The following is a 26,274-nucleotide window of genomic DNA, read 5'->3' on the forward strand; positions in this document are numbered from 1 at the left end:
AAAGTTTATAGATTAGTAAATAGGATGGACTGTCACTGATGCAACAAAAGCTGTTGTTAGAACATCCACGTACAAAAGAGCAGGAAGAACTCAACAAGTCTATGGAGAGAAAAGAATAGTCCAAATTTTGGATCAAGACTCTTCATCAGGAACCTTGTTAATTTCTCTCCATGGATGCTGCCTGACCCATTGAATTCCTCCAGCTCTTTTGTGCATTGTGCCAGATTTCTAGCATCTGCAGTATCTTTCTTATATCTCTACTGGAATGGGTATGTTGAATTTAAATATTTTCCAGTTTTCAGAGGGACTATTTAAGGAACTTAAAAAAGTTGAGCATCATATTGAAACTAAATCCTAGGATGTTCTAGTCTCAGTCACATGAATAAGGACATGCTGAGTAAATAGCACATCCCACACCTGATTGTCTTTATGGATGCAGTAATAATGCCGTCTAGAATAAAAGGCTTGAAATTGATTCTGCTGCTGACTCTTCCAATGCCTTTCTTTCCTAATACTCATAGGAACACACAAAATGGCTCTGTAAAGGGACTTCGGAGTCCTTGTGCAGGATTCCCTAAATGTTAACTTACAACGCAATGTTAAGCGTTTATTTAGAGAGGACTAGAATATAAAAACAAGGATGCAATGCTGGGGGTTTATAAGGCATTGGTCAGACTGCACTTGGAGTATTGTAAGCAATTTTGGGGCCCCTTATCTAAGAAAGGATGTGCTGGTATTGGAGTGGGTACGCAGGAGGCTCATGAGAAGAATCCTGGAAATGTCAGGGTTAACACAAGGATGGCTCTAGGCCTGTACTCACAGAAGTTTTGAAGAATGAGGAGAAACCCGTCTTATGGAAACCCATCAAATATTGAAAGGCCTAAATAGAGAGGATGTTTCCTGTAGTGGGGAGGTCTAGGCCCAGAGAGCACAGACTCAAAATAGAAGGATGTCCCCTTAGAACAGAGATGAGGAGGACTTTCTCTTGCCAGTGGGTGACTGATGCATCTGTGGAATTCAATACCACAGCTGGCCGTGGTGGTCAGGTCAATGGGTGTACCTAAGATCGAGATTGATAGGTTTTTAATTAGAAACAGTGTCAAAGATTACAGGGAGAAGGTAGGAGAGTGGGGGTGAGATGGATAATTAATCAGACATGATGGAATGGTGGAGCAACTCAATTTGCAAAAATAACCTAATTCCACTCCTATGTCTTCTGTCTAAAGTCCTGGAGGAACTCAGCAGGTCAGGCAGCATCTACGGAGAGGAATAGTGTCGACATTCCAGACTGAGACCCTTCATCGCCTCATAATCATCGGTCAGTGCAAGCTCGAGTGAAACCAGAAGTTCCAGTCACTGCTTCTCCCACAGAATGTGCCTTCCTGGTCCCATGATAAAGTCGTGAATATGAGCTTTTTTACAACTGTTTTTGCTTTAAAACCTGATGTGAATGTTCAGCCCAGCTCAATCAGGTGCAAGTAAGTTTTTAATAGAGTATTAGGAGATAACTATTACTAAACAACCTCTCTTGTGCTGGAAAATGCTAAGAATTGGATCTGATTTCCTTTTTTACCACAATCAATTCCAGCTGCTACCATCCAGGAAACATTACTGCAGCAGAAAAGCCAGGACCAACAGCTTCTTCCACCAGCCCATCAGACTGATTAATTCATGCTGATTTGAGGGTATTTCTATGTTACATTGACTGTTCTATATATTATAAATTACTAAGATTGCACATTTAGATGGAGATGTAATATGAAGATTTTTACTCCTCATGTATGTGAAGGATGTAAAAAATAAAATCAATTCAGTTTTTAAAAGGTATGTGATCTTGCAAATCATACTTATTTCCCATTTTAGGCTTGTTTTGAGCTGTTTCAGTTTTTCATTTAATCCTTTTGGTGCACCCCTACTTAGCTGCTATTTTGCTTCTTGTGCAAAGATTGAAATGTAAATCATATTCCAGTTTTTCAATATTCCATTGTTTTCCTTCAGAACTCTTCAAACTGATTGATCACGTTGCCTGTTACTTCTGGATTGTGGGGATCGGACTGTTAGCAAGAAAAGGCTGGAGATGGAATGAGTAAAAGGTTAAGTAAACACAACCAGGCGGGCAGCCGGTGGGGCAATCATGCTCCATCTGGCTTTCTCAATAGTTCCAATTCTCCTGATCAAAGGGTAGCAACGTATTCTAGGAATATCTCCTCCAAAAAAAAAATTCTGTGCCTCTCTCGCTCCTGTGAATGACTGTGCAGAAGGGCTTCTTTAATCAGTGGTGATGAAAACTGAGGATTTTCACTGATCAGTGTTAAACTGGTGAAAGGTCGTCCAAAACAATGTTACTACTCCACGTTCAGCATTTTGCTTTGGATTTCCAGCATTTGCAGATTTTCTCGTGTATTGCCCGCCACAGCCTGATGTATCTAGTTTTGAAATCATGCTCATTGGGAAGTTTAAGCAACTTTCACAGTGTGGAAACACAGGAAGTTTACGAACACAGCTTTGGGAATCCGTCTTTGGCTCCCGGCTTTTATTTGTGGAATTATGTCAGAGTGCTTCCGGTTCTTCTGCACCTTACGATAGGTTGTTTTGGGGAGGGGTGGTGACCAAAGGAAGCCAAATGAAACGGCTGGGTTCCACATCCTCACTAGGCGAGTTGTTTCTGCGGTGAAGTAGAGCGGCGCGGCTGGGTCGTCGCGGGATTGTACTGTACGGCAACGGCCCTCGCAGAGAGAGTCTGTGAAACCCCCGCTGCTCGTCCCTTCTACCACCATTCACCAACATGGCAACCCCAGTGGACAGCGGTAACTTTGTCTCCGGCTTCTGCCGCTGCTGACTTCTCAATTTGCCTGCTGTCTATCCTATCCCGCTCTCTTCCTTTTACCCGGTGTTATTTCCGCACCACGCAGAAGGAATTCTCGGGATTTGTGTTCAATCCCACCCTGAACGACTGTCCGTGTGGAGTTTGTACTTCGTCCTTGTGGGTTTCCTGGGGTTCCCTGATGCAGGGTCTCCATCTGAAACGTCGACAGTTCCTTTCCTCCTACGGATGCTGTTTGATCCTGTGAAATCCTCCAGCCGAATGGTTGCTGCTTCAGCAGCGGGCTGTTGCGTCCATCGAGTCCACGCCAGCTCTCTGATACCTGCACACCAGCCTCTCCCATCTGCGCTGATTGTGATTTGCATTAGCGATTGAGAATACAACCAAGTCTTAGGGATGTGGTAGGAAACATGAACTCTCTAGTCTAGGGAAACCCACTTTATTTGTTTATTTAGATAGCGATGCGGCGTGCAATCGGCCCTTTGAGACGTGTCGCCCAGCAAGCCCGATTTAACCCTAGCCTAACCACGGGGGATTTACAGTGACCATTGAAGCTACTGGCCAGTCTGTTTTTGGACTGTGGGGAAAAAACCGAAGCAGCCAAAGAAAACTCACCCATCCCACGGGGTGGACGTACACAGACTCCTTACAATTAACATCTGGATTTAAACTCTGGAGTTAAATCTGGGAAAAGTGCGAGACCCACATAGATAAAAGTGCAGGTCAGAATTGAACTCTGGAACTGAGTGACAGCAGAGAATCCTGTTGTCCGGTTCCCTGTGCTTCTGCAATTTTCATGTGAGTGTTGGTTGTGGTCTTCCCATTCTCTTCCATTGAACTGATCTTCTGACCTGTTCCAACGGCTGGTTCTGAATTATCGTGTGTTTGTGAAGCTCCGAGCAGTGAAAACGTGACGGTAGGCCACAGCTACGTATCCTGGATTGAGCATTATTGATCTCCAAACCATAGTTCATTGTTTACAATAAGGAGGGTGTTAAATTTGATTGAAAGATTCTGAGCAAGATTACTCATCACCAAACCCTCCAGCAATGCCCTCCTCCACACTGCTGAAGATTGAGATGTAGTCAGTGCCGAGTAGACAGATTGGATTTGTCCTGACAGGACACATGGACGCTTTTTCACATGATCAGAAAGTTGTTAATATTGCAGTGGTACTGTAATGTCTTGTTTGGATCCACAACAAGTTCTGAACCAGAAATCCCACTGCTACAGCAGTCATGTTAACAGGGACCCCCTGTATCTCTTAAAAGTTAAAGGTTAATTTCTAAACTGTTCTGTTTTATTTTATAGCTTAATTCATTTTCCGGAATTATTTAAATTAATGGGGCATACAAGAGGTGGCAAGTGTAGAACTCCATAACTAAGAGTAAATTTGTTGTGCAACAAAATCTTAGTAACTATAAACAATAAACATAATACTGCCTTCAAAAATATCTACTAAACGTTTACCAATATTAACAAAAACCTAAGTCTCACAGAAATTGCTGTTTCAAGGGCAAGTAAAGAGAGGATGGAGCTGAATATCTTTCCACTGTGTGCTTCAAATTGAATCAAAATTAACCCACATGGGAAATGATTTAAAGAATGGCTTGCATATAGAAAGTGATGTTCATCCAAAACAACTGCACCTCTAAAAGCCAGAAAACCACCCCTGCTCTAGTGAATACCGTACATATATTCTGATCTGAAAAGTCATACCACAGAAACACCCTGGAGGAAGGGGTTGAGTAAGTAGTTTATTTGGTTTAGTCTTGTTTGAGAATAACTTCTTTTGTATCTATATTTCAATGTGTTCTATATATTTCTGTAAAAATACTCGTGGTTCCTGTTGGGATGAAATTTTGGTCAAGTTTTAGGTAACGTTGGTTGACCATGAGCTGAATGCCTTCTTGATTCCTACTTAGTACAATACCAGTCAGTCCTGATGCAGATCCTAACCACACTTTGCCTTCAAAGATACAACATGACCTGCTGAGTTCCTTTAGCAGTTTTATTTTTGCTGCATATTCTAGCATACATGGTCTCTTGTGTCTCAAGTCAATCCTTAACAGTTTGCTGATCTTCGTTACACTTTCTTAAGGATTCTTTGTCACCATTGCCTTCAGTAAATGAAGCCTATATCTCCAATAATCTAGTGCAGCTTGTGCAAATTGACATTAATCTCTTACTTTATCTTCGTAACAGGTGATCAAGATGAGAATTCAAGGGAAGAATCAACGAAATGGACAAAATCTCAGATTTTCACACTGGTATCTACAGCATCAATAAATTTCAGCTCCATGGTTTGTTATTCGATTCTAGGACCTTTCTTTCCAAAAGAGGTAATTAGCATTTAGATAGTAATTTTAAGAAACATTTGTGAAAACTATTCATGAATCTTTAGAAAGTTTGATCTCGGGGTGAGTTTAACAAACAGCGCTCAGTCAATAGACTCGATAGACTTTACGGTGAATGGTTTAATAACTATTGATGTGAAAAACATTACATGGAAATTCATGAGCAGAATGCAGTAGATTTTTTTCTCTTGACCAAAGTATAATAATGACCATTTCTGCATCATTTTGTGTCATAAGGACATAAGAAAGGGGAACAGGCCATTCATTCCCTTGAGACTGCTCCACCGTTTTGAAAAGATTTTGCCTGATCATTACTTCAGCACCACTTATCTGTACCAACTCCATATCTCTTGTTTCCTTTAGTAACTATAAATCAACCTTGGTCTTGAAAGTAGTCAGCAAAAGAGTGTCCTTGGTTAAAAACCTTCCGAGATTTGCTATCCTTTGTCCTGAACTATTGATCATCTCCACATCTCCCCTGTCAAGCTCTTTAAGAATTTAATGTTTTAATGAGATTATCTCTCATTCTCCTAAATTCTGGAGGGCATGGGTCCAGGCTGCTTAATAAACAAACTTGCCCCAATTTTAGAAATTGTTCTGGTGAACCTTTGTTGTGCTCTATCATGGATACAGACCCCTAGTTATACAGGCCAGAAGTAGGCCCTTTGGCTCATCGTGCCCACATTATCCCTTCAGGTCATCTACACTAATCCCATTTCCCTACAGCAGGACTGTACCCTTCATTGCCCTGTCTATATAAGTGTTTTTCTAAGTACCTCTTAAACATTAAAAAAAATTCTATCTGATTCAGTCAGCTCCTCCACCAGAACATTCCAGATATCAATTACTCTGTTTTATTTTTAAAAAAACTTGCCCTAGATCCTCTTTAAAATACCTTCCTCTTAACCTATGCCTTGCTTATTTTCCCTCAACCAGGGAAAAGAAGAGTTTTGACTGTCCATCCTATCTATGCCCTGTTCCCACTATTCTGTTCCTCCAGCCATTTCAGGAAGATTGTTCTTATCTGTTTAATTTGTGTTTATCAGTAATCCCATAGGTTACCTAATCTTGCTCACTTACGTAGAAGAATCGCACAAGCAATTCACTAACACAAAAAACGGGAAGAGTGGTGGAAATGCAACACATAATAAGTTTGGTCAGAGTTGGATTTTAGGAATGATCATGAAAGTGGAGCAGTCAATGGCATGAATATAAGACTGTGGGGTCTTGTTTAGTCAGCAAGGCCAGGGATGCTGTGTAGTCTTTAGCAAAGCCAGGGGTTTTGATAAGTTAATGTACACAGGCAGAAGGTTTAGACGTCCTAGAGGTTTGGACCTCTAAGAGGACCACAACCCAGTTGCAGTTTAGAGGCCTGAGTGCCTCAATGACCCGGAGAGCTACGTTGGCTGGAGTCAGGGCTTTATCCTTTGTCTCTTGGTGGGGTCACCCATGCCAAACAGGTCAAAGGGTAGAGGACAGACTAAGAATAGTCCACTGGTCTTCCAGGTTCAGGGCTTCAGATCAGGGCTAACACATCTGACTGGTAAAACAAAATTGTCATGGAAACAGCAATGAAGAATCCTTATATCTGAGTGTGACTGTATTCTGGAGGATCCACCCGGGACTTGCATGACTGACAGTAGTGAAAACCAAGGGGAAGCTACTGACGTGATGGAGGAAGTCCTGAACACTGCCAGCGGACCTTCTTTGCAGCCCTACATGCCAGCGGCATAACAGGCAGTTAGTGATTTGGAGGGTGGTTGGCAGAGCATTGGAACGTGGAGATGACGTGCAAGACTAAGGTTTTGAGTGGTAGATGAGGTAAAGCTGGGCTGAGATAGGCAATGTTATGTAGGAATTTTTTTTGTAGGTGAAATATGGGATTGAAAGTTCCTCTTGGGAGTGAAACAAATGCACATGTTATGCATCATTTGGCTCAGGCCATTTTAAATTGATATGGTTATAGTTAAAAATCAGATTCTAAGATCTCCTTGGAGGAACTTCTGAGAATGGAGATCAGGCATGAATCTTGATTTAGAGGTGATGCAGAAAGCTTAGTTTATGGTGAGATGTATCTCATCGACCTACTGATCAAATATTGGGTACAATAATGAGTGTCATTGTAGATGGATAGGGGTGAGAAGATTTACAATCAGATTGCAAATGCACGTTCGCAACCAGTAGTTTATTAATCACGCATCATAAATTTATTCTTTCCTCTCTTTGCAGGCAGGAAATAAAGGAGTCAGTGCCAGTATTGTTGGAATGATATTTGGTTGCTTTTCTTTATTCAATTTAATATTTTCATTGATAATGGGAAGATATGTAAGTATAATATTTTTATTCTGGTAAATTCATATGCACTGGGATTTTATGGTTTGCAGCTAACTTTTCTGCAGTCTTGGTTGTTAGAGTGTTAGAACAGTGATACTCTTACAATGTTTATGCAGTTAGGAAACATCAGCCATTATTTGTTGTCGTATAAAATCTGTCCAGGGCTATAATTACATTTTAGTCTGGTGTAGAAAATAAGACATTATTATGTCTTATTTCCCTGCAAATTTGCTTTATTTCATGTTATTTCTATAAGGAAGCAGTGTGACTACATTTTAGACAATACAACAATAAACCAAAAATCTCCCTATCTCATGACAGTTACTGATCTAGGAAGTGGAAGTCAGTGCTGCCTATAAACATTACTCTACATATAGCCTTTTCTTGTTCCTATACACCCCAGACAATACATTTTCTGTTACATTGGTGTTAGTTTCAGAAGCTAATGTGTGTTTGAGCACATGCTAGTGACTAAACATCATTTCTACCTAAGGAAATGGAGTGCAAGGTTCTTTAATTGATAATTTACCCATGTACCTTACAAGTGGGAATCATAGTATGACAATCTAGAATCTAGTTGAAGCAGTAAAAATGTGACCTAATGCTGTCTGTTAAGATGCAGTTGCTAGTCCAGAGCTTCAGGAATGTCAACTGTCCATTTCCCTCCATAAATGCTGTCTGATCTGCTGAGTCATTCCAAAGTTTTGTGCATTGCTGAGGAATATACTAATAGGTATAATTCTGGTTGAAATGGAGGCTACTGTAATTATAATTCAATTACAATTGTATGTGGGGACTAGCAAATTTACAAAACCTGAGCATTAAACAATGGGTTGAAAGCTGCTCATGTTGTGGCTGTACTTGTTCATTTAAAAGTAAGATGATAAGCCTTTATTCAATTGACCATTTGAATGATTTGCTCACTTGTTTTTTTTTCTTCCCCGCAGATTTTGCAAATTGGTGCAAAATTTATGTTTGTAACTGGTATGTTTATTTCCGGTTGCTGCACTATTCTCTTTGGGTAAGTTACTAATAAGACACTTGTTTAGAAACATCTTTTCTTTCTTATCTCGTTGTTGAGGTTGTGTATTGGTGATTGAGATTGTGATGTATTTCCAGCTGTGTTAAACAATCTGTAAAAGTAATCTAATAATCATTTGTATATTTCAGTAAATGGCCAGGTGAAAGAAAGTTATAATGAAATTATAAACATTAATTAACATAACTCAGGAGCTCACAACTTCCATACCAGGTTGTGATGCACCCTAGAAGAATGCTTTCTACAGTGCATCTATAAAAATTAGTGAGGGTTTTAGGGAACAGGCCAAATTTCTTTAGTTTTCTCAGGAAGTAAAGGCGCTGGTGGGCCTTCTTGGCAGTGAACTCTGCTTGGATGGACCAATTCAGGTCATTTGTGATATTGACCCCGAGGAACTTAAAGCTTTTGACCTGTTCCACTTGCGCAGCACTGACATAAATTGGGTCGTGCGGTCCACTACTCCTTCTGAAGTCAACAACCAATTCCTTCGTCTTGCTGATGTCGAGGGATAGGTTATTGTCTTCGCACCATGCCACCAGGTTCTTAATTTCCTCTCCGTACTCAAACTCATCATTACCTGAGATACGGCCGACAATTGTTGTGTCATCAGCAAACTTGTATATTGAGTTTGATGGAAACTTGGCTACACAATCATGGGTGTACAGTGAGTACAGCAGGGGGCTGAGTACACAGCCTTGTGGGGCACCGGGGCTCAGAGTGATTGTAGAGGAGAGCGTGTCCCCTATTTTTACAGCCTGGCTCAGAAGCTTGAAGACTCGTACGGCCAGATTTGGGAGCAGCTTCTTTCCAACTGTGATAAGACTGCTGAACAGATCCTGACCCGGATCTGGGCCGTACCCTCCAAGTATCCGGACCTGCCTCTGGTTTTTTTTGCACTACCTTACTTTCTATTTTTCTATTTTCTATTTATGATTTATAATTTAAATATTTAATATTTACTAATTTTTACTATTTTTAATATTTAATATTTGTAATCCAGGGAGTGGGAAGCACAGAATCAAATATCGCTGTGATGATTGTACATTCTAGTACCAATTGTTTGGCGACAATAAAGTATAAAGTATTTAACTATAATTTTATATTTAAAGTCAGGTACTGTAATTGTATTTGACCACATTAGTGGTCTTAATGATGCTGCACTAAATATCAAAGTCCTAAATAAATGAAGATTAATTCCCAGGTGTAAATGTTGGTTCTAAAACATCCTGTTGCATGGAACTTTAATGGTTTTTTATTTAATATTCACTGAATCCACATTCTGCCATGTTCCACTTAGCATATCTCACAACACCCGTGGCCCAAGTTCATTCCTGACCTCAGGTGCTGTCTGTTTTTCCTGTGGCACATGTGCCTTGCATTCATATGCTCTTATTTCCTCCCACATCCCAAAGATGGCCAGGTTGTTTGCTTAGTTGTTCTTTGTAATTTGTCCCTGGTGTCTACATGAGTGGTATGACCTAGAGGGTGCTGATGGGAATGTGGGGAGAGCAAGATAAGGGATTAAGGTAGGATTAGTGTAAATGTGTAGTTGATGCAGCTCATTTGAAAGGCCAGTTTCCGTGATGTGTGACTGCTGACTCTAAGACTCGGAATGGAATCAGCCCCATCCTGCAGGTCCCGATCACCCTCACCCAACCCTCCATCGTCATACCAAGTCTTCATTACCTACCTGGCTCTCAACAATTCCCATGGTTCTAATGAACACCTCTCACCTCTGAATTCCAGTCACCCCTTCAATTTCTGATCAGCCTTCTGAGTCCCACTACCATCTTGACTTCCACCATGATCCCTGGCCACAAAGTCTCATCTCCCAGGATCTGACCCATACCCTGTCCCTAGAGTCACCATTTTCTCTCCTGAGCTTGTTCAGTCATCACCTTTTCACATCTCAAGGTCACTGACCACTGAGGTCCTCGTTACTGATAGACCTCACCACCAATCCTCACCTCACTCCACTCCACTCCCAGGATGGCCACAGCTGTTTCATCTCCCTTCAACAGCATCCTGGGTCTCTGGTTGGCACTGGATTCTGGGCATGCTCCTCCTGTCAGCACTGACTGGCGATAAACCTAGGAGCACCTGTTCAACTCCAAGGTCATTCAATACCATCAGCGTCATTCCAAAGTCAGTGCAAGAAAGCAGTATCTATCATAAAGTCCCCCACCATCCAGGCCAGGCCCTCTTCTTTCTGTTACCATCAGGCAGGAGCCTTGGGTCCCACACAACCAGGTTTCAGAATCAGAATCAAGTTTATTATCACCGGTATGTGACGTGAAATTTGTTAACTTAGCAGCAGCAGTTAAATGCAATACATAATCTAGCAGAGAGAGAAAAAAATAATAATAAACAAAATAAAACAATAATAAACAAGTAAATCAATTACATATATTGAATACATTATTTTTAAATGTGCAAAAACAGAAATACTGTATATTTTTTTAAAAAGTGAGGTAGTGTCCAAAGCATCAAAGTCCATTCAGGAATTGGATGGCAGAGGGGAAGAAGCTGTTCCTGAATCACTGAGTGTGTGCCTTCAGGCTTCTGTATCTCCTACTTGATGGTAACAGTGAGAAAAAGGCATGCCCTGGGTGCTGGAGGTCCTTAATAATGGACGCAGCCTTTCTGAGACACCACTCCCTAAAGATGTCCTGGGTACTTTGTAGGCTAGCAGGGACCAAAATTATCTTTCAATCATCAGTCTCTGAAAACAGCATGAATAGCTTCATCACCACTACTCTGAACTGATTCTACAAACTACAAATTCACTTAGAAGCCCTCTTAATTCCTGTTGTCAGTGTTTCTTGTAAGATTTGTACAATTTGTCCCCTTAGAACGGAGATGAGGAGGACTTTCTCTTGCCAGTGGGTGACTGATGCATCTGTGGAATTCAATGCCACAGCTGGCCGTGGTGGTCAGGTCAATGGGTGTACCTAAGATCGAGATTGATAGGTTTTTAATTAGAAACAGTGTCAAAGATTACAGGGAGAAGGTAGGAGAGTGGGGGTGAGATGGATAATTAATCAGACATGATGGAATGGTGGAGCAACTCAATTTGCAAAAATAACCTAATTCCACTCCTATGTCTTCTGTCTAAAGTCCTGGAGGAACTCAGCAGGTCAGGCAGCATCAACGGAGAGGAATAGTGTCGACATTCCAGACTGAGACCCTTCATCGCCTCATAATCATCGGTCAGTGCAAGCTTGAGTGAAACCAGAAGTTCCAGTCACTGCTTCTCCCACAGAATGTGCCTTCCTGGTCCCATGATAAAGTCATGAATATGAGCTTTTTTACAACTGTTTTTGCTTTAAAACCTGATGTGAATGTTCAGCCCAGCTCAATCAGGTGCAAGTAAGTTTTTAATAGAGTATTAGGACATAAATATTACTAAACAACCTCTCTTGTGCTGGAAAATGCTAAGAATTGGATCTGATTTCCTCTTTTACCACAATCAATTCCAGCTGCTACCATCCGGGAAACGTTACTGCAGCAGAAAAGCCAGGACCAACAGCTTCTTCCACCAGCCCATCAGACTGATTAATTCATGCTGATTTGAGGGTATTTTTATGTTACATTGACTGTTCTATTTGTTATAAATTATTATGAATTACTAAGATTGCACATTTAGATGGAGATGTAATATAAAGATTTTTACTCATGTACGTGAAGGATGTAAAAAATAAAATCAATTCAGTTTTTAAAAGGTATGTGATCTTGCAAATCATACTTATTTCCCATTTTAGGCTTGTTTTGAGCTGTTTCAGTTTTTCATTTAATCCTTTTGGTGCACCCCTACTTAGCTGCTATTTTGCTTCTTGTGCAAAGATTGAAATGTAAATCATATTCCAGTTTTTCAATATTCCATTGTTTTCCTTCAGAACTCTTCAAACTGATTGATCACGTTGCCTGTTACTTCTGGATTGTGGGGATCGGACTGTTAGCAAGAAAAGGCTGGAGATGGAATGAGTAAAAGGTTAAGTAAACACAACCAGGCGGGCAGCCGGTGGGGGAATCATGCTCCATCTGGCTTTCTCAATAGTTCCAATTCTCCTGATCAAAGGGTAGCAACGTATTCTAGGAATATCTCCTCCAAAAAAAAAAATTCTGTGCCTCTCTCGCTCCTGTGAATGACTGTGCAGAAGGGCTTCTTTAATCAGTGGTGATGAAAACTGAGGATTTTCACTGATAAGCATCAAACTGGTGAAAGGTCATCCAAAACAATAAGTTAATACATTTAAGATTCAAAGATTCAAAAAACTTTTTTGTCATTCTAACCGTACATCTGCTCTGCAGGGCAGAATGAGACAGCGTTCCCCAGGAGCAGTGCAATTATAACATAACAAACACAACACTAAATAATAAACATAAATAGTAAAACACAACAGCCACATGTCAGTTAAAATCAAGTTATAAGTGTCCATTGCAAGTTAAAATTGTCCAAAGCAGAGTCAGGTAGAGCAGCTATTTAGCAGTCTGACTGTCTGTGGGAGGAAGCTGTTTAGTAGCCTTGTGGTTTTAGTTTTGATGCTCCTGTAACGTTTGCCTGATGGCAGAAAAACAAACAGTTTATGGAGAGGTGCGAACTCCACGTTCAGCATTTTGCTTTGGATTTCCAGCATTTGCAGATTTTCTCGTGTATTGCCCGCCACAGCCTGGTGTATCTAGTTTTGAAATCATGCTCATTGGGAAGTTTAAACAACTTTCACAGTGTGGAAACACAAGAAGTTTACGAACAGAGCTTTGGGAATCCGTCTTTGAGCTCACGGCTTTTATTTGTGGAATTATGTCAGAGTGCTTCCGGTTCTTCTGCACCTTACGATAGGTTGTTTTGGGGAGGGGTGGTGACCAAAGGAAGCCAAATGAAACGGCTGGGTTCCACATCCTCACTAGGCGAGTTGTTTCTGCGGTGAAGTAGAGCTGCGCGGCTGGGTCGTCGCGGGATTGTACTGTACGGCAACGGCCCTCGCAGAGAGAGTCTGTGAAACCCCCGCTGCTCGTCCCTTCTACCACCATGGCAACCCCAGTGGACAGCGGTAACTTTGTCTCCGGCTTCTGCCGCTGCTGACTTCTCAATTTGCCTGCTGTCTATCCTACCCGCTCTCTTCCTTTTACCCGGTGTTATTTCCGCACCACGCAGAAGGAATTCTCGGGATTTGTGTTCAATCCCGCCCTGAACGACCGTCCGTGTGGAATTTGTACTTCGTCCCTGTGACCTTGTGGGTTTCCCGGGGTTCCCTAATGCAGGGTCTCCGTCTGAAACGTCGACAGTTCCTTTCCTCCTACGGATGCTGTTTGATCCTGTGAAATCCTCCAGCCGAATGGTTGCTGCTTCAGCAGCGGGCTGTTGCGTCCATCGAGTCCACGCCAGCTCTCTGATACCTGCACACCAGCCTCTCCCATCTGCGCTGATTGTGATTTGCATTAGCGATTGAGAATACAACCAAGTCTTAGGGATGTGGTAGGAAACATGAACTCTCTAGTCTAGGGAAACCCGCTTTATTTGTTTATTTAGATAGCGATGCGGCGTGCAATCGGCCCTTTGAGACGTGTCGCCCCACAAGCCCGATTTAACCCTAGCCTAACCACGGGGGATTTACAGTGACCATTGAAGCTATTGGCCAGTCTGTTTTTGGACTGTGGGGAAAAAACCGAAGCAGCCAGAGAAAACCCACCCATCCCACGGGGAGGACGTACACAGACTCCTTACAAATAACATCGGGATTTAACTCCAAACTCTGGAGTTAAATCTGGAAAAAATGCAAGCCCCACACGGATAAAAGTGCAGGTCAGAATTGAACTGAGTGGCAGCAGAGAGCCCTGTTGTCTGGTTCCCTGTGCTTCTGCAATTTTCATGTGAGTGTTGGTTGTGGTCTTCCCATTCTCTTCCATTGAACTGATCTTCTGACCTGTTCCAACGGCTGGTTCTGAATTATCGTGTGTTTGTGAAGCTCCGAGCAGTGAAAACGTGACGGTAGGCCACAGCTACGTATCCTGGATTGAGCATTATTGATCTCCAAACCATAGTTCATTGTTTACAATAAGGAGGGTGTTAAATTTGATTGAAAGATTCTGAGCAAGATTACTCATCACCAAACCCTCCAGCAATGCCCTCCTCCACACTGCTGAAGATTGAGATGTAGTCAGTGCCGAGTAGACAGATTGGATTTGTCCTGACAGGACACATGGACGCTTTTTCACATGATCAGAAAGTTGTTAATATTGCAGTGGTACTGTAATGTCTTGTTTGGATCCACAACAAGTTCTGAACCAGAAATCCCACTGCTACAGCAGTCATGTTAACAGGGACCCCCTGTATCTCTTAAAAGTTAAAGGTTAATTTCTAAACTGTTCTGTTTTATTTTATAGCTTAATTCATTTTCCGGAATTATTTAAATTAATGGGGCATACAAGAGGTGGCAAGTGTAGAACTCCATAACTAAGAGTAAATTTGTTGTGCAACAAAATCTTAGTAACTATAAACAATAAACATAATACTGCCTTCAAAAATATCTACTAAACGTTTACCAATATTAACAAAAACCTAAGTCTCACAGAAATTGCTGTTTCAAGGGCAAGTAAAGAGAGGATGGAGCTGAATATCTTTCCACTGTGTGCTTCAAATTGAATCAAAATTAACCCACATGGGAAATGATTTAAAGAATGGCTTGCATATAGAAAGTGATGTTCATCCAAAACAACTACACCTCTAAAAGCCAGAAAACCACCCCTGCTCTAGTGAATACCGTACATATATTCTGATCTGAAAAGTCATACCACAGAAACACCCTGGAGGAAGGGGTTGAGTAAGTAGTTTATTTGGTTTAGTCTTGTTTGAGAATAACTTCTTTTGTATCTATATTTCAATGTGTTCTATATATTTCTGTAAAAATACTCGTGGTTCCTGTTGGGATGAAATTTTGGTCAAGTTTTAGGTAACGTTGGTTGACCATGAGCTGAATGCCTTCTTGATTCCTACTTAGTACAATACCAGTCAGTCCTGATGCAGATCCTAACCACACTTTGCCTTCAAAGATACAACATGACCTGCTGAGTTCCTTTAGCAGTTTTATTTTTGCTGCATATTCTAGCATACATGGTCTCTTGTGTCTCAAGTCAATCCTTAACAGTTTGCTGATCTTCGTTACACTTTCTTAAGGATTCTTTGTCACCATTGCCTTCAGTAAATGAAGCCTATATCTCCAATAATCTAGTGCAGCTTGTGCAAATTGACATTAATCTCTTACTTTATCTTCGTAACAGGTGATCAAGATGAGAATTCAAGGGAAGAATCAACGAAATGGACAAAATCTCAGATTTTCACACTGGTATCTACAGCATCAATAAATTTCAGCTCCATGGTTTGTTATTCGATTCTAGGACCTTTCTTTCCAAAAGAGGTAATTAGCATTTAGATAGTAATTTTAAGAAACATTTGTGAAAACTATTCATGAATCTTTAGAAAGTTTGATCTCGGGGTGAGTTTAACAAACAGCGCTCAGTCAATAGACTCGATAGACTTTACGGTGAATGGTTTAATAACTATTGATGTGAAAAACATTACATGGAAATTCATGAGCAGAATGCAGTAGATTTTTTTCTCTTGACCAAAGTATAATAATGACCATTTCTGCATCATTTTGTGTCATAAGGACATAAGAAAGGGGAACAGGCCATTCATTCCCTTGAGACTGCTCCACCGTTTTGAAAAGATTTTGCCTGATCATTACTTCAGCACCACTTATCTGTACTAACTCCATATCTCTTGTTTCCTTTAGTAACTATAAATCAACCTTGGTCTTGAAAGTAGTCAGCAAAAGAGTGTCCTTGGTTAAAAACCTTCCGAGATTTGCTATCCTTTGTCCTGAACTATTGATCATCTCCACATCTCCCCTGTCAAGCTCTTTAAGAATTTAATGTTTTAATGAGATTATCTCTCATTCTCCTAAATTCTGGAGGGCATGGGTCCAGGCTGCTTAATAAACAAACTTGCCCCAATTTTAGAAATTGTTCTGGTGAACCTTTGTTGTGCTCTATCATGGATACAGACCCCTAGTTATACAGGCCAGAAGTAGGCCCTTTGGCTCATCGTGCCCACATTATCCCTTCAGGTCATCTACACTAATCCCATTTCCCTACAGCAGGACTGTACCCTTCATTGCCCTGTCTATATAAGTGTTTTTCTAAGTACCTCTTAAACATTAAAAAAAATTCTATCTGATTCAGTCAGCTCCTCCACCAGAACATTCCAGATATCAATTACTCTGTTTTATTTTTAAAAAAACTTGCCCTAGATCCTCTTTAAAATACCTCCCTCTTAACCTATGCCTTGCTTATTTTCCCTCAACCAGGGAAAAGAAGAGTTTTGACTGTCCATCCTATCTATGCCCTGTTCCCACTATTCTGTTCCTCCAGCCATTTCAGGAAGATTGTTCTTATCTGTTTAATTTGTGTTTATCAGTAATCCCATAGGTTACCTAATCTTGCTCACTTACGTAGAAGAATCGCACAAGCAATTCACTAACACAAAAAACGGGAAGAGTGGTGGAAATGCAACACATAATAAGTTTGGTCAGAGTTGGATTTTAGGAATGATCATGAAAGTGGAGCAGTCAATGGCATGAATATAAGACTGTGGGGTCTTGTTTAGTCAGCAAGGCCAGGGATGCTGTGTAGTCTTTAGCAAGGCCAGGGGTTTTGATAAGTTAATGTACACAGGCAGAAGGTTTAGACGTCCTAGAGGTTTGGACCTCTAAGAGGACCACAACCCAGTTGCAGTTTAGAGGCCTGAGTGCCTCAATGACCCGGAGAGCTACGTTGGCTGGAGTCAGGGCTTTATCCTTTGTCTCTTGGTGGGGTCACCCATGCCAAACAGGTCAAAGGGTAGAGGACAGACTAAGAATAGTCCACTGGTCTTCCAGGTTCAGGGCTTCAGATCAGGGCTAACACATCTGACTGGTAAAACAAAATTGTCATGGAAACAGCAATGAAGAATCCTTATATCTGAGTGTGACTGTATTCTGGAGGATCCACCCGGGACTTGCATGACTGACAGTAGTGAAAACCAAGGGGAAGCTACTGACGTGATGGAGGAAGTCCTGAACACTGCCAGCGGACCTTCTTTGCAGCCCTACATGCCAGCGGCGTAACAGGCAGTTAGTGATTTGGAGGGTGGTTGGCAGGGCATTGGAACGTGGAGATGATGTGCAAGACTAAGGTTTTGAGTGGTAGATGAGGTAAAGCTGGGCTGAGATAGGCAATGTTATGTAGGAATTTTTTTTGTAGGTGAAATATGGGATTGAAAGTTCCTCTTGGGAGTGAAACAAATGCACATGTTATGCATCATTTGGCTCAGGCCATTTTAAATTGATATGGTTATAGTTAAAAACCAGATTCTAAGATCTCCCTGGAGGAACTTCTGAGAATGGAGATCAGGCATGAATCTGATTTAGAGGTGATGCAGAAAGCTTAGTTTATGGTGAGATGTATCTCATCGACTTACTGATCAAGTATTGGGTACAATAATGAGTGTCATTGTAGATGGATAGGGGTGGGGAAGACTTACAGTTAGATTGCAAATGCACGTTCGCAACCAGCAGTTTATTAATCACGCATCATAAATTTATTCTTACCTCTCTTTGCAGGCAGAAATTAAAGGAGTTAGTGCCAGTATTGTTGGAATGATATTTGGTTGCTTTTCTTTATTCAATTTAATATTTTCACTGATAATGGGAAAATATGTAAGTATAATATTTTTATTCTGGTAAATTGATGTGCACTGGGATTTTATGGTTTGCAGCTAGCTTTTCTGCAGTCTTGATTGTTTGAGTGTTAGAACAGTGATACTCTTTTACAATGTTTATGCAGTTAGGAAACATCAGCCATTATTTGTTGTCGTATAAAATCTGTCCAGGGCTATAATTACATTTTAGTCTGGTGTAGAAAATAAGACATTATTATGTCTTATTTCCCTGCAAATTTGCTTTATTTCATGTTATTTCTATAAGAAAGCAGTGTAACTACATTTTAGACAATACAACAATAAACCAAAAATCTTCCTATCTCATGACAGTTATTGGTCTAGGAAGTGGAAGTCAGTGCTGCCTATAAACATTACTCTACATATAGCCTTTTCTTGTTCCTACACACCCCAGACAATACATTTTCTGTTACATTGGTGTTAGTTTCAGAAGCTAATGTGTGTTTGAGCACATGCTAGTGACTAAACAGCATTTCTACCTAAGGAAATGGAGTACAAGATTCTTTAATTGACAATTTACAAAAGCAATACCCATGTATCTTACAAGAGGGAATCATAATATGACACTCTAAAATCTAGTTGAAGCAGTAAAAACATGACCTAATGCTGTCTGTTAAGATGCAGTTGCTAGTCCAGAGGTTTATGAAACTTGATTGATTTAATTCAGTTGAATTTTAAAGTAGCCTCTTGGCAATTGTTAAACCATTGTGAGGAATGTCAACTGTCCATTTCCCTCCATAAATGCTGTCTGATCTGCTGAGTCATTCCAAAATTTTGTGCATTGCTGAGGAATATACTAACGGTTATACTTCTGGTTGAAATGGAGGCTACTATAATTAGAATTCAATTACAATTATATGTGGGGACTAGCAATTTACAAAACCTGAGCATGAAACAATGGGTTGAAAGCTGCTCATGTTGTGGCTGTACTTGATCATTTAAACATAAGATGATAAGCCTTTGTTTAATTGACCATTTGAATGATTTGCTAATTTGTTTTTTTCTTCCCCGCAGATTGTGCAAATTGGTGCAAAATTTATGTTTGTAACTGGTATGTTTATTTCCGGTTGCTGCACTATTCTCTTTGGGTAAGTTACTAATAAGACACTTGTTTACAAACATCTCTTCTTTCTTATCTCGTTATTGAGGTTGTGTATTGGTGATTGAGATTGTGATGTATTTCCAACTGTGTTAAACAATCTGTAAAAGTAATTTAATAATCATTTGTATATTTCAGTAAATGGCCAGGTGAAAGAAAGTTATAATGAAATTATAAACATTAATTAACATAACTATAATTTTATATTTAAAGTCAGGTACTGTAATTGTATTTGACCACATTAGTGGTCTTAATGATGCTGCACTAATTATCAAAGTCCTATATAAATGAGGATTAATTCCCAGGTGTAAATGTTGGTTCTAAAACATCCTGTTGCATGGAATTTTAATGTTTTTTTATTTAATATTCACTAAATCCACATTCTGCCATGTTCTTTTTAGCATATCTCACACCACCAGTGGCCCAAGTTCATTCTTGACCTCAGGTGCTGTCTGTTTTTCCTGTGGCACATGTGCCTTGCATTCATGTGCTTTTATTTCCTCCCACATCCCAAAGTTGGCCAGGTTGTTTGCTTAGTTGTCCTTTGTAAGTTGTCCCTGGTGTCTACATGAGTGGTATGACCTAGAGGGTGCTGATGGGAATGTGGGGAGAACAAAATAAGGGATTCAGGTAGGATTCGTGTAAATGTGTAGTTGATGCAGCTCAGTTGAAAGGCCATTTTCCATGATGTATGACTGCTGACTCTAAGACTCGGAATGGAATCAGCCCCATCCCACAGGTCCCGATCACCCTCACCCAACCCTCCATCGTCATACCAAGTCTTCATTACCTACCTGGCTCTCTCAGTCAATTCCCACTGTTCTTTCTTTCTTTCTTTTCAAATCTTTTTATTGTAAATATAGGAAAAATAACATGAGTACATCGAAGTAACAACACTTACAATGCCTCAAAAAAAACATTATCTTAAAGATTGAAAACAAAATTTTGTGATAACAAAAAAAAACCTACTGAGCAGAAAATTGAGAGGAAAAAAAAGAACCCATTAGGTTTTCAACCCCGGAGCCATGCCTCATACAAAAAGCTTCTAAAAATAAACATCAAGCTGCCAGCAAGAAAAGAAAATATACTAAAAAATTTACAATTAGATCATGGAAAAACTATATCAATTAACTCAAATGATAATAACGAGCAAATGAGCCCCATCTTTTCTCAAAATCAAGTAAAGGTTCAAAGGTTGGACTTCTAATTTTCTCCAAACTAAGACATAGCATCACTTGAGAGAACCATTGTGACAAAGTGGGAGCTGATGTATCCTTCCACTTCAACAAAATGGCCCTCCTAGCTATCAATGTAACAAATGCAATAACATGTTGGTCAGACACAGAAATACCATGAATATTTTGAGGAACTATTCCAAAAAGCACAGTTAATTTATTAGGTTGTAAATTAATTTTAAGTGCTTTAGAAATTGTTGAGAAAACCGACTTCCAGAACTGTTCCAATATAGAACAAGACCAAAACATATGTGTCAGTGTAGCTACCTCAGTTTTACATCTATCACAATGACTATCAACATTAGGAAAGATTTTAGAAAGTCTCTCCTTTGTCAAATGATAACGATGTACAATTTTAAATTGAATCAATGAATGGCTAGCACAAATTGAAGAAGCGTTAACCAACTTCAATATCCGCATCCAATCCTCCGTCATAAAAGTCAAATTAAGTTCCTTTTCCTAATCCTGTTTAATCTTAGATAAAGGACGCGTATCCCATTGTAATAATAAATGATAAATTCTTCCAATAGAACCCTTAATCAAAGGATTCATACTCATAATAGTATCTAACAGGTCAGCCTCCAATGTGTAAGGGAAATTACTTAAATATTTTTGTAAAAAATATCTCACTTGCAGAAAGTGTGGGTATGAAAGAGAATATTTATCAATTAATTGTTCAAAGGACATCAATCTATCTTGTTTAAATAAATCCAAAAAGGAATTAATACCTTTATTTTTCCAAAGTAAAAAAATTGGATCACTCAAAGAGGGCTTAAAAAAAGTAATTTCGGTAAATTAAACTACAAAGTTTGAATTTTTTAAGATTTAAAAACAATTGCAGAACTGGAGCCAAATTTGTAAAGCATACTTAATCACAGGATATAGGTTTAAATTAACAACTTTAGCTAATTGCATAGGTAAAGCAGTTCCCAAAACGAGGTTAAATAAAACTGTTTTACAACTTTCAGTTCCAGGTCTACCCAAATTGGCCGATCACTCTTATCATCAAATGACATCATCAAATTCAAAAGATAAACTCAGAGGCACATGATCAGATATAGCAATAGCATCATATTCGCAAGTTTTAACACTAGGCAAGAAGCGGGGATCGATTATAATATAAGCGATCCTCGAATATTTTTTATAAACATGAGAAGAAAGAATACTCTCTATTATCGGGATGAACATACCTCCACAAATCAATCAACCCAAAATCAATCAAAAAGGATTAATCAATGACGCAGATCGATTTGGAAGTCGCTGATTGGTTGAGCTGTTATCAATCATAGGATTTAAACAGCAATTAAAATCCCCACCCATTATGAGCATATATTCATTTAAATCAGGCAGTAAAGCAAATACTTTTTAAAAAAAGAAGGATCATCTAAGTTAGGACCATACAAATTAACCAAAACAACTTTTCTGTTACAGATTGTTCCTTTAACAATTAAAAATCTACCATTAGAATCTGATTCAATATCCTCTTGAATAAATATATTAGGTTTAATGAAAATAGACACACCTTTTGTTTTACTCTGAGAAGTAGAGTGGAATTGCAAACCATTTCACCATCTAAAAAATCTATTTTGATCTCCCGCCCTGATATGTGTCTCTTGAGCAAAAATCATATCAGGTTGGAATCAGTTAATAATTTTAAAAGTCTTCTTTCGTTTAATAAGATGATTCCAACCATGTATATTCCAACTTATTATATTAATCTGTTTGAACTGCATACTATAATTTCATTCTACTTTATACATGCACAGAGCACATACTAATACAGGATGATCAAAGATGGCGGTGATGAAGAATACAACCAAATAAAAAACATGCATGCTCTGGAACCAACCAATGGGAAAAAACTCCTAACTCTAAACCCACCCACCCACACCCAGAAACCCGAAAGAGGCAAGCGATCTATGATAGAATTCGAAGCTGCTGACTGCTCTGTCTGTGTTTTCTTTCCCTCCACCCCCAGTTAGTAAAAAAAGTAGAGTGACCTTGTGAAAAGGCAATAAAGTCTCAGCAAAATAAGGTATTTACACTCCATCAACTAATAAACAAGAAAGAACCAAAACTAGCGCCATGTTTAAGTTTAATATTAATTCCCTAAAAAAGCTTTAAATTCAATTATAAAGTATTATAATAAAACAGGAAAAAAAATATAAAAAGCCTTATTAGTAGGAAAAAACTACTAATTAGCTACCAAGTATTAAATTAAAGGAACAAATCACCTTATCTTCTTCCCTCAGTCATGGAATGTCCAGAGGTCATTTGAACAGAGATACTTAAACGATAAATCTTTCCAAAGGAAAACTAATAATATGCAATAAAGAACTACACTCCGTCTTGTTTAATTAGTCTCTCGATGAAATATACAAGTGACCTGCATAAATCTTCTTTCCAAAATGCGAATAATATAGAAATAGCCAAACAACCTTTCAGATGGATCATTCAACAGCGGCGTCGGTGACAGCGGCAGGCAAAGCCTGAACAAAATCCAGTGCAGCTTTTGGATCAAAAAAAAGTACGAGGAGGAGAATTAGCAGGGAAAATTTTAATTCTTGTCGGGTACCTCAGAGACGGGAAAAGATTTTTATCATATGCTTGTTTCATTACCAGGGCAAATTTTGATCTTTGTTCCGTTATCTCTCTTGGATAATCTTCGTAGAAGCAGAGCTCAGATTCCATAAATCTAAAAACTCTCTGTTTTCTTGCCTGTCGTATTATTTGATCTTTAATTTTAAAGTGATGAAAGCAAACCAGAACAGATCTTGGTTTACTAGAGTCCTTCGATTTCGAGATAAATGCCCTGTGTGCCCTTTCTATAGCAGGCTGCTTTGATAGAATGGTAGGAAATAAAGTGTGGAAAAGCTTACCGAAGTAAGCCGTTAGATCTCCATCTTCAGCTCCTTCCTGCAGCCCAACAATTCTTATATTCCTTCATCGAGACCTAGTTTCCAGGTCTATAATCTTATTTTGATATCTTTCCAAATGAGTTGTAGCTTCAGACAACTTTTGCTTAGTTATCTTCAACTCCTCTTCGTGTGAAATAGCTTGAGTTTCCAGGGCTTTAAGTTTTCCCAGAAATGACTTCATTTCATTACTATTCTTTTCCAGTTGGTCATTAATTGATCCATTCTGATCCTTAATTGAATTCAGTGTCCGAACGATATCTTCAGCCCACGATGGCATTTCATCAGATCTTTCCTTTTGCACCTTTCCTTTCCCATTACCTTTATCACTAGGTTCAGGTAAATTCTTCCCACTTCTTGTAGACATAGACATATTGATCGCCCTCAAGAATCAACAAGTAAAAATTTTAAATTCAAAGCTTAAACTGGGGGAAAGAAAGAAAACTAAGAGCGGCAGAAAAATACTGCTACTCCATTGGCAGACAGGGGCGGTCCTCCACGGTTCTAATTAACACCTCTCACCTCTGAATTCCAGTCACCCCTTCAATTTCTGATCAGCCTTCTGAGTCCTGGTACCATCTTGACTTCCTCCATGATCCCTGGCCACAAAGTCTCATCTCCCAAGATCCGACCCACACCCTGTCCCTAGAGTCACCATTTTCTCTCCTGAGCTTGTTCAGTCATCACCTCTTCACATCTCAAGGTCACTGACCACTGAGGTCCTCGTTACTGATAGACCTCACCACCAACCCTCACCTCACTCCACTCCACTCCCAGGATGGCCACAGCTGTTTCATCTCCCTTCAACAGCATCCTGGGTCTCTGGTTGGCACTGGATTCTGGGCATGCTCCTCCTGTCAGCACTGACTGGCGATAAACCTAGGAGCACCTGTTCAACTCCAAGGTCATTCAATACCATCAGCGTCATTCCAAAGTCAGTGCAAGAAAGCAGTATCTATCATAAAGTCCCCCACCATCCAGGCCAGGACCTCTTCTTTCTGTTACCATCAGGCAGGAGCGTTGGGTCCGACAGAACCAGGTTCAGAATCAGAATCAAGTTTATTATCACCGGCATGTGACGTGAAATTTGTTAACTTAGCAGCAGCAGTTCAATGCAATACATAATCTAGCAGAGAGAGAAAAAAATAATTAATAAAATAAAACATAATAAACAAGTAAATCAATTACATATATTGAATACATTATTTTTAAATGTGCAAAAACAGAAATACTGTATATTTTTTTTTAAAGTGAGGTAGCGTCCAAAGCTTCAAAGTCCATTCAGGAATCGGATGGCAGAGGGGAAGAGGCTGTTCCTGAATCACTGATTGTGTGCCTTCAGGCTTCTGTATCTCCTACCTGATGGTAACAGTGAGAAGAGGGCATGCCCTGGGTGCTGGAGGTCCTTAATAATGGACGCAGCCTTTCTGAGACACCACTCCCTAAAGATGTCCTGGGTACTTTGTAGGCTAGCAGGGACCAAAATTATCTTTCAATCATCAGTCTCTGAAAACAGCATGAATAGCTTCATCGCCACTACTCTGAACTGATTCTACAAACTACAAATTCACTTAGAAGCCCTCTTAATTCCTGTTGTCAGTGTTTCTTGTAATATTTGTACAATTTGTCTTCTGCAGATTGGTGTTTGTCATTCGAACTTTATGTATCATGAAATCTATTGTATTTCTTTTCCTTCCTGTAAATGTCTGCAAGAAAATGAATCGCAAGATAGGATATGATGCGTAATTTGATTATAAATTTATTTTGAGATTGCACTTTGTACTTCAGATATCTATAAACAGTTGTTATTGCATTATTCAGTACTCTTTTATGACATTGTTGTATGGTATCCAATTTAATGCTCTTAAATTTATTATCTGTCATTATGAGATAGTACTGAAAAAGCCTCTCCTTTTTGTAAAACATTTGCTTTAAGTTACAATTCAAGTTCCCTTTCACTGAAACATCTGTGTTTTAATTGACATTTGGCAGCACAAATGTTACACAGAGATTTCTTCATTACACCTATATAAATTAAATCTTGCTTGTTAAAGGGACCATGCATTTTGGCTACTTGCTTCATTAAATGAATGGCATGAGTTTACAGGCAAAGTTACCTGAAGCTGGCTCTTTTGAGTGTTTTAAATGGCAGTTTGAAATTTGTTGAGCATTCTTGCAGCCCGAAGCTGTAACATAAGAAGTGGGTGGATATATTGAAGTAAACCTATATGACCATATATAAAGAACTGAAATAAATTCACTGAATTTTTACAAAGCCTATCTGTGAAAATAAAGGAAAATATATAGTAATCCTTCCCAGGAGTTGATGTCAGTTTTTATTTCCCTTTTCAGCTTACTGAATTTGGCACCAGATGGACCCATATTTATCTCTTTGTGTTTCATCGTAAGATCAGTAGATGCAATTGGGTTTGCTGCAAGTTCCACTGCCTCGTTCTCTATTCTTGCTGCAACTTTTCCAAACAATGTTGCTACAGTCTTGGTAATAAGAAATTTAAAGCTAATCCTAATATGATAATTAAACACTGCGAAAGGGTCATGAAAAGTATTATTACATTGTGCACATATTAATTTCTGATGTAGAGTCAAAACGGTTTATGAAAATGTTTCCCAGATTTCAGTTTGTTCTTTAACTTTTGTCTTGGGCCGCAAAAGGGAAGCGACCTTTACTGAACTGT

At 39.5% G+C, this 26,274-nt stretch overlaps 1 protein-coding gene across 6 annotated transcripts in view; it reads left to right on the forward strand.

The window, feature by feature from the left end:
* The first annotated feature begins 1,669 nt into the window (after positions 1-1,669).
* LOC140192102 (MFS-type transporter SLC18B1-like) overlaps positions 1,670-26,274 on the forward strand; it is a 52,777-nt gene continuing 28,172 nt past the window's right edge. For 2 of the 6 annotated variants that reach the window (XM_072249915.1, XM_072249920.1), the window contains exons 1-9: positions 2,638-2,807; positions 5,030-5,166; positions 7,411-7,506; positions 8,463-8,536; positions 11,672-11,763; positions 15,833-15,969; positions 18,214-18,309; positions 19,344-19,417; positions 25,931-26,078. In XM_072249915.1, the coding sequence (XP_072106016.1) occupies positions 2,786-2,807; positions 5,030-5,166; positions 7,411-7,506; positions 8,463-8,536; positions 11,672-11,763; positions 15,833-15,969; positions 18,214-18,309; positions 19,344-19,417; positions 25,931-26,078 (876 nt within the window). In that variant the 5' untranslated portion in view covers positions 2,638-2,785. The other 4 variants (XM_072249919.1, XM_072249917.1, XM_072249918.1 and 1 more) reach the window with 4 other exon arrangements.

The sequence above is a fragment of the Mobula birostris genome, chromosome 2 (assembly GCF_030028105.1).
Source record: "Mobula birostris isolate sMobBir1 chromosome 2, sMobBir1.hap1, whole genome shotgun sequence".
In the NCBI taxonomy this organism is placed as follows: domain Eukaryota; kingdom Metazoa; phylum Chordata; class Chondrichthyes; order Myliobatiformes; family Myliobatidae; genus Mobula; species Mobula birostris.